At 36.9% G+C, this 9,910-nt stretch overlaps 1 protein-coding gene across 1 annotated transcript; it reads right to left on the bottom strand.

Moving 5' to 3' along the window:
• Positions 1 to 1,301: 1,301 nt before the first annotated feature.
• Positions 1,302 to 6,837, bottom strand: LOC309713179 (putative carbonic anhydrase 5; the record flags this gene model as incomplete). Its single annotated transcript, XM_082544580.1, is given in 7 exon segments — positions 1,302 to 1,307; positions 3,995 to 4,158; positions 4,254 to 4,335; positions 5,199 to 5,288; positions 5,380 to 5,450; positions 5,453 to 5,533; positions 6,702 to 6,837. Coding segments are annotated over 7 exon segments (630 nt in total).
• Positions 6,838 to 9,910: the final 3,073 nt, after the last annotated feature.

Below are 9,910 nucleotides of genomic sequence, written 5' to 3' on the forward strand. Positions count from 1 at the left end.
TGTTGGCCAGGGATGGTCTAAGGAGCATGGAAAGAAAAGCATCTGGACTTCAAGTTTTCTTGAAGGCGTTTCACCTCTCATCCGAGAAGCTTCTTCAGTTCTAAGTGCAATTAATATTCCAAATTTTAAGCCCTATAGGAGTGTCCGCAAGAGGGTCATTGATCCTCTACCTCATCACACGAGCCAAGGTGTGAAAACAGGTTTGGGTCACAATCAGCCAAGGTTTCGATTGGACCCATTGTAAACCTTGCCCAACCCTATCATGTGATTTATTGTTTTATTGGTCCAGGATCAACATTGCAATTGATCGACCAACTGATCAACCACATTGTTGCGGTGTCGTAACTTTGCAATGTGGCGGGAAAGAAAAAAATGCTTTGGTTTGCCTAATGCCCTAGAACAAAGAGTTAGGTTAACTGTTACCCAAATTTAAGTAATTCGTCTTGGTTTGCTGATGGTTGCTTTTAAAAGCATTAACTAACTTCTTGGCTAATGCTAATTGAACGCTCAGACCACGTCATTTGTCAGTTGTGATGTTGTTCCTGGATCAGCAGTTATGATGACGTAAAAACAACACCAGCACAGAGATATCAGATCAGTTCCTAGTACATACCAGTCATTTCATATAGAAAGAATCAACCACTGTGTAGAGGACCTAAACTTAAAGGATAAAGGGCAGCTATAGGATGACATACTGTGATATTCCAACTGTATTGGTACTTAAAGATGACACATTTCTTTTAACTTTGTGCCATTATGATATCAGCGCAAAATGCATTTTAGGTTACACCACTATACGCTAAAGGTCATGCTCAATGCAATTGAGTAGAGATTACGCAGGTTATCTATGTCTAAGTAACATGGGGCACCTAGACTGGTTCCTGATCAACTGTAGTTTTTGCTGACATAAAAGTCAAACTGACAAAAGACGGCACTCCCTCGTTACTTTTGTTTGGCTGACATACTAATCTTGATGTTATTAAAAGTAACAGCAACTTCAGAGTAACATAGAGCCATGTATTGTAACGGTTACAAAATAAATAAATGGATCAGATTCACATTTACATGGCACCAATTCAATTCAGTCCAATTCAGTTGTATTTATTGCCAATCATGGCCGCACAGGAACAAGATCTAAGCACAAGATCCATAGAGGCTGGGGTCAACCACAGGTACAGGAAACTCAAGCTCCCAGGCCTCTGGTAGAGGACCCGAGTTTGAAGGAGCTTTAAATTCCCTCCTCACTTTATATATATTATATCAAGCATGTAAGTGAAATGAACCCTAGCAGACATGAAGCTTCAGACCTGTAGCGTCATATAAGAATCACACATTTCAATTTGAAACAAGTGGGGTTTTTTTTATATTTAAACTGGCTAGAAGAATACATTTCCCACTGCTAAAGAATAGTGTTTGATTTAAAAATATACTGTTATACTTTGCTTTTTGTATAGCAAACATATCACCTTTACTAAAGAAAAGCTTTTTTAAATAGTGATTTTTTTTTTCCTCATAAGATATTTTTTTGATGAAGTAAAAGAAACAGCTATTTTATAGCAACTGCAGAAATATTTTTGTTACTGGTAACTGTAACTGGTAATCTCAGTTTCAAGGTTTAATATCATGGCAGTATGACATGAATCCCCTCAAAGTTTTATAAACTGCATTTCTGCTCACACTAAAATCAACCAATAATAATAATACAATGAAAGTAATGAAAATTACATATTCAAATGTCACCAATGAAAAATCACTTTCCAAGCTAACATATAAAGAACCTAATAAGTGCAGCACAGTATATTCTTCACAGCAGTTCTTGGCTGATCTAAATTATATAAAATAGACACCGGTGCTGCGTACCAGCAGTAGAAACCATAACAGATGTCGAGGAGTACTGTCGAACGCTGCCAGCTGTAGTTAGGATTGTTCTGGTATGACAGGGCTGTGTGGGTCGATACACATTGAAATATCCTGTTTGATTAGGGAACATCTTCATCTGGTGGGTTTAAAGGGAAAAAAAGATCTTTTAAGACATATTTAATGTTCACATCATTATTTGATGTCTATGTTCCTGCACTGGAATACATGCTCCTGGTTTATTGGTGCAGAAGTGTAACCTGTTATGTAATCTGCTAACTGCTGGCGCCTGTCGTGGAAGCCTCATAAGGGTTGATGAAAAGGTGACCTCACCTGACGCATGTACAGATTGCCAAAGAATGTGTTGAACTGTTGAAGACAGTCACATGATTTTTCTCTTCCTGCCCAGCACTGATTAGTGATATACTGAGAGCAGCTGATTTCACAGATAACTGAAAGTGTCATTCACACCAGAGGAAACCGAGCAGATGAATCACTTTACCTGAACCAACATTATATTGACTCTATTTGAACGTAGTCTATCATAGCTTATTGTGCTGTGGTGCCGTTCTATCACATTATTGCTATGAAAAAAGTATGGTATTTTCTTAAATTTTTTTATGATAGTAGATGCGCTTGGCTTTTCAGTGTGTGTTGTTAAGGTCAACTATCACAATCATACTCGATCTTGGTCACCGATTTCAAGTCTAACAAGTTTCCTAAAAACTGTTCAATACCGTTATCAAGTCAAGGACAACATAAAAAAAATCAATATTTACAGTGAAATGTAGTCAGCATTTATTAATTAAGAATAGTTTCCTACATGATATATGCATGTTGGTATGCATGAAAGTTATTCCAGCTGAAGGCCAAGGATCACGTGTTTCTGATACATTCTGTTTTTAGGTATGTTTCTTTTGTGATATAAAGTTGCCAACATTAATAATATAAAACATACCATAGCTTCTCTCTGCTTTTCTGGGATTAAACATACTTAAAACTTGGCTAGAGATCATGACCTGCCACTAAAGAAAAGGGAGACATTTTGGATTTTCACAAAACCAGCTGTCCAAAGGACTGAACAGTGAACTTTAAATGTAATGACATAGTTTACCTAGTAAAGTTAAACACAATAAAAGTTTAAAGTTGTTACTATTCATTCACTAAAGATTCCTACTATTAACTAATAATATTTGCACTGAATAAACCTATATTGTTTTAAATCTATAGTGTGTTGTGGTATCTCTATAGATAATAAGGAACTAGTAAAAAAAAATCACTGTTTCGTCACTGCCCATGGGAGAGATATTTTAATATTTTATATGATAAATTCTTCGTGATCAGTGGTTTAATCAATTTAATGTCTTAGCAAAGTGATAGCAGACCTGTACCTTTTATTTTTTTGGAAATCCCTCAATCAGAACAGAGTATGTCGCCTTTAGATGGAAACTCATGAGATAACGTCATGCTAACGTCTAAATCCATAAACTCTCAGCTGAAGTGGCTGACCGTAATGTCACGTGGAATACACATTACCGACTCTCTACCATCAGTATTACTGTTCATTTCAAGATACAGCTGTTGGTTAAAATGTTTAAAAATTGCTTAAGACTGAAAGAATGTGCAATTTTGTAGAAAGTAAAAAAGGGCTGGTTTCTATATAGTGCTCAAAGTGCTTTATACAACTTGCCTCATTCATACTCACTCACACAAACACTTTTTTCTATGCCTTTTCTAATTAAGTCCTTTTTGCTGTTCACACACGTTCATACTTGGATAGGTGCATTAGAGAGTAACTTGGTGTTAGTATCTTGCCCAAGAATATTTAGCATGCAGGGTGAAGAAGCCAAGGATCAAACCACCAAGCTTCCGATTAATGGATGACCTACTCTACCTCCTGAGCTACAACAACCCCCAAAAAGCATTTGTTCCCTGTCTAGGTGCCTCTTAATAACAATCAGCCTTCTCATTGTGTAAACACAATTCAGTACAAAGGGAATATAGTAATTTTAACCATTGTACATAGGAATGTCAAACATCTGTATTATTACTCCCATTTTTCTTCATCTGGCATACTATGCAAAGGCCTCAAGGCTGAATTACCTTTTTTAAATATCTGACATTACGTATAACTTACCAGGTTTAAGTCCACATTGATTGACTCTTTAAAGATTGTCCAGACAACTGCTTCACTGCATAAAGGTGTGGTCAGGGAGCCACTGTAGCGGTAGTATTCATGGCGGTTCACATCACCAAGCAAGTCATCAATGGAGATATCGTCTGTGACCTTCACTGTTGTACCTGCAAGGAAGTGAAAATGCACAAGTTGCAGTGATCTGCTTAGGTCCTCATTCAGAATTTTGATTTTATATTCAACAAAGTACATTTGTGCTCACCAACTTTGTGGATCTTTGAGCGATAGCTGGTCAGTTTTTTCCAGGCGTTTGTCTTAGATGTTAGTGCTGATGTGGGATGTGTCTATCGAGACAGTTATATTGGATAATTAGAAAGAAACTCAAACATATGGGTTGTAGTTTAACAAACTTAAAAAATTAAAACATTAAAAAACACACCGTTGCTGTTCCTGATACAGTGCTCCCATGAGAGGTTCTCTTGGTAGTATGGGTGGACTAGAAAATGGATATTAACCCTCTCGAGGCAGGCGTTGCCGATTTGCAACAGTTAAAAACTAACAACCTGATTACCCCACATACATATTTTATGAGGTTTTTTTTACTCAGAAGTACCACTGCAGGACTTGGTTGTGCATTAGCAACAAAAAGTTTAATTTGAGCCTGAGAGGGTTAAGACAAAGTGTTTACAGACAGCTTATGCTTTCTTTTTATAGACCTATCAATCACTTCAGGGTTTTTTGTTCACTTTTCTCAGATTTCTGTGGAATTCTGATAATCATTTAGGTCAAATGAGCAGAAAATATACATTTTTTACTTTAACTTTCAGAAATGGATTTCCGTCCTTGAAATAAAAACTGTCATCAGCCACCAGCATGAACTGCACTGTCAATCAACAACACTGAGTGCCTGAGACAGTGATAACACAACTTTGTGCGTGGAGCAGGTTAAAATGGAAACTGTTTGTCTTTAGATGAAATACTGATGTAATGTTGTACGTGATGGCACCTGTCAGTCAGTGGAAACTATTATTTGGAATTACTTCTGCCCTGTTCACATTGCAGATGCCGTCAGAAATTTGAGTATAGTATAGATTTAGCTTTTTTTGACATGTACGTGTTTGGTACATTTATTACAAGCACTCAAAGGTGTTTGATACCAATAAAGCACATATATTGTTGCTCACAGTTTCACTTGTCCAAGTTTTACCTTAATAAAAAATCCCAGCACTGCCAAGCCATCAGGTGCCTGTAGTGCCTGATCCAGAGTTAAATCCTTTTTCTTGCTTACAATGTGCATCTGGACAAGAAAAAGAATTAATGGAATGAAGTATAAACAGGTGTGTGTTTGGTTATAAAAAAAAAAAAAAAAGCTTAATCTTTGTCACTACCTCCATTGGGTATCTTATTGAGTTCACAGTATGCTCTGAGCCTTCAGATGTATCTGATGTGTCACCCCATGGAAGTGGAACTCTAGGATGGTATAGTCATGCCCCAAACCTCCTCCTGACACCTCCATCAAATTTCTCACCAGTACACACTTCACTGGAGGTTGTTTGAGAACAAAAGAAGAGAATATAACAATCATACTCTTTGATTTCTGTGAAATAGATTGTCATTGTAATGTAACATCTTGTAATGATGTAAATAAGAATGTTTACATCAATCATATCCAAAACAATTGTGCATAAAAAAAAAGGCATCAAGATTGCTGTCTGGCACAACATTGTTTGTGTTAATGTTGATGGGTGACTGATATGTACCGCTACAGTGGGAGCCGGGCAGAAGGTGCCAAGAAGGTGGAGTGACAGCTATTTGCAGAAAACATTTTTAGGACAAGTCAAAATCAAAATGGAGTATAACCTGCATAAAACTCTACAGCTAAATGTGCTGATACATACCACAGTGATGTGGATCATAACACCATTCATCTGAAGAATGGAAAAATGGTCATATATGTAATGTGCCAATTGGAGTTATAAAAATGCATGAATCATTTATGTGTTTTGCAGCTTACGGGGAGTCAGAGGAGTTCCACGGGAGGCATAAACGTGACGTTTATGAAGAGGTTGTGTAGGTCGGTAGATATTAACCAGCTTTGTTTCCATGGGAAACTTCTTTATCTGAGAACAGATTACCAAAGTTTTATCCACTGTAATGTTACAATCAAAAATGCATTTTGAAATTGTTAATATCTCCTGGTGCCCTGGCAGCACAAACACTTCTTTACTTCTAGCGTATGACTGAGTAGTGCACATTCTGAGAGCCTGTACTTTGGTGTAAGAACAAGGAAACATATTTTTTAATCATAACTGAAAACAGACAACATATCAAACATTTTACATGGAAAATATACAATTTTAAGAATTTAATGGCAGCAACACATCTTCAAAAAATGACACAAGACTATGTGACATCCTCTCTTCTTATGGCAACAGTCCAGAAACATCTGGGAACTGAGGAAACCAATGCTGGACTTTTGTAAGGGGTAAGCTTTGGCCATTCTTTTCATTATACTCCTAATGTGTAAAAGATCTAGACTCAAGCCAGACCACAGCACCCAGACTCCTCTATATTATGAAGTCAAGCTGCTGTAATAGATTTAGTATATTGCTCTATATAGTAATTGGAAATATGTCAGAGCTTTCTTGGAAAAGATGCCATCCAGATGGAAGAATATGTCACTTTTAAACCCATATCAAGATTTTAGTACCTGTGTTGCCCTTCCGCATCTGCAGGTCAATTTCATAAGTGCTAATGTAACCCTGTACAACCAGACATGCAGGCTTTTGAACTAGGTGCAAATACCGTTCCAGTCTTTTCTTTAGTCTAGCAGCTTCAGCATCCATGTTATCTAAGTTGTCCCATTTCAGATTTTGATTTATTTGACCACAGAACAGTGTCCCACTTAGCTTCAGTCCATCTGAAGTTAACTTTGATCCAGAGACGACAGCAGCATTTCTGACAGAGTTTTAACTTACATTTGTGTAAGGCATGGAGAACCGTGTTCACAAACAGTGATTTCCGTAACAGAATCATGACTGTTTTAAATGCACAAAACCTGAGGGCCTGAAGATCACTGGCATCCAACAGTGATTTTTGGCTTTTGCTGTTTTGACCCTTCTGCTTTCTTCTACTGCTACTGTGGGGATTTGGTTGTGAACTGTGTCAAACATACAGCACCATCAGACTGCATCTCCATAGCTCAGTCAAATAACTTTCAAATAAATGTCTTTACTGCTTGTTTTATCTGCACACCTAAATTGAACAAAGACACTTTTTTCATGTCAAGATGAGTTGCAACCAGAGGCATCCTTTAAAAACCTTCAGCTCTTGTGAGGCTTTAGAGCACTTTACTCTACAAAATATGTAAAGAGATTTTGATTTGCAAATTTGTGAAGCCTACTTTATTATGGGGCATTTTGCTGTTATGTCAGTTTACTGTTTATGTCATTCTGCTGTCCTGCCAGACAAGATCAGCTATGGTAGATTTTCTCACATATGAACACAAAAAAAGCACAAAATTAGACCTGATGTCATAAAAAGTAGCTGGTACTTGGAAGAGGCTACTGGGGTTATTATAGATTTGTAAAACCACACTAAAAACGAAGTCTGAAAAGAACATTTTTCTGAAACAACAATACAAACTACACTTCAGAATAAAATTAAATAAATAATAATAATGCACAAAATTGTCTAATATTTTTTTAAAAAAAGGAAATGCCCCACCTAATGATGCGTTGGTGCATTTAGTCACTGAGACTGTGAACTAGCTGCCTTATTCATATTGTAATCCAGGTTCTGGACATCTTAAATCTTGCCCTGACAATGATCCTCATAATTTTTTAGCAAATCTGTTTTGAAATCTTACTGAAAGAAAGCAAATCAAAAAAAGAAAGAAAAGAAAATAGGGGAAAAAATAGTAAATACAAAACTCTAATAACTGTGGTGTATTTCTTCTGTTTCCACAAAAATAAACTCTCAGATGTCATCCTCCTATCATGCCTGTCAAATCCAGGCTAATGAGGTGCTTTATAATCTTACAGACTATGCACACAAAAGTGTTGTAAGAGATTTGCATACTCATTGATGCCTTAAGTTAAATTCAACGAGTCATGCATCTGCTGAGTCGCCAGACAAGTATAGGGCCTACGCCTCACTAACTGCAGACAGCTGACCACCATTAGGCAGATAAGGTGACAAGAAAGACCTTGTTGGTACAGACAGTGGAAATAACATAAATAAAAAGGCATGATTATCAAACAGAACAATCAAAGCAGACACCAGCATGTACCAGCGTGTTCCATTGGTATGTCACGTGTGCTTGGCTGCATGTTTCAGTTTTCTTCTGCAAATGTTTGTGATTCCAACACAGACTGGATAACAGAAGAATTTCATTTGCCACGAGTCATTTGCAGGTCAAGCTATTCACTATAATTAAGTGATAAATTAACTGATATCTAATACATAAATTAACATAAGAAGCTTTTTCTTCAGCATTTTCTCATACAGCTTGGACCGTTTAGTTAGTTGTGTTTGTGTTAAAAGGTGGAGAGAACATTCATATTTGCAGATCCCCTTACACGATCTTTGCTCCTCTTGTGCTAAAGAGACCTCACCAGTTCAGTGTTGACGTGGATTGGCTCATGAAAGATTGTCCACACGACTGCTTCGTTGCAAGCAGGCGTTGTCAGGGAACCCATGTATCGGTAGAACTTTGTCAAATTTACATTTCCAATTAAGTCATCAATAGAGATGCTATGGTCTAAACTAACCTTGCTCCCTGTGGAAAGATTAGAATGAAAGAGACTTGAATTTAAAAGGATAAATAAATGTAATCATAAAGTGGTTTGCATTTTATATTCACTTCAGTGCATGTTCACAAAAGTCAAGAGGCATGGTTTGTCAGCTACTGTCTCACCCTCTTCTGCTTCATGACTTTACAAACTTTTATCGTTTGACTTCAAAAATAATGCCACATACAGACAAAGAAGTCAAACACAAATTTCCTTTAACTATTGTTATAACTGCAACAACAATGGCAGGCCATTCTTCTAATCTTTCAATATTCTTTTTTTTTTTTTAAACAAAGCCATTGGAACTCTAGTGGAAGAAAAGACCAACCCTTGTCGGTGAGGTTTGCCAGGTATGATGTAAAGTTCACCCATGGCTCTGACTCCTGTGGACTTCAACTCTACATTATGTATGAATGCTAATTATGTTAATACTTAAAAGCCGTCAATGTAAACCAGTTTTATAAGTGTCGCCTATTTAAAAATAGCAGCGAGAAGTCTGGGGCATACAGACATTTATAAAAAAAACCAAGTACAGCATATCCATCTGGATGCTCTGGAGGGGCAGTGAGATGATCCTTCTGAGTGACTATGTGCATCTGGAAGAAAGTCCAACAACTTATAAGGCAAAGCAAAATATAGAAAAGGAGTTTAGATGTCAAGCAATGAAGAAACATTGTACCTCCGTTGGATATCTGTGCTCATAAATCATGTGCTCTGAGCCTGGATTTTTTACATCACCCCAGTGAAAGTGAAACTGAAGTCCTGTATATGTTCCACTGAGTCCACCTCCACTCACTTTAACTTCATTTCCTTTCAATGTGCACTCCACTACAAATGGTATAGATTGTTGTAACTTGGAAAACGTTGTATGTTTATGCAGTTTTAGTTAGATTATAAAGAACATAAACATATTTAATTTTGACAGAGGTGGCTTTGAAGTCTTTCTTGAGTTCGCTATTACTCAGTGTATCAATAACAAAAAAAATAAATCCTTCCACTTTAGATTTGAGATTTTAGGAAGGGGAAGCATCTCAGTATTGTTCTCAGTGGAAATTTAGTTTATTCTATAAAGATTAAGATTTAAAATGAGCATCAAAAAGCCCTAAAATGATCACTTGGATGAGAT

The sequence above is a fragment of the Aulonocara stuartgranti genome, assembly GCF_965226115.1.
Source record: "Aulonocara stuartgranti genome assembly, chromosome: 8".
NCBI lineage: Eukaryota > Metazoa > Chordata > Actinopteri > Cichliformes > Cichlidae > Aulonocara > Aulonocara stuartgranti.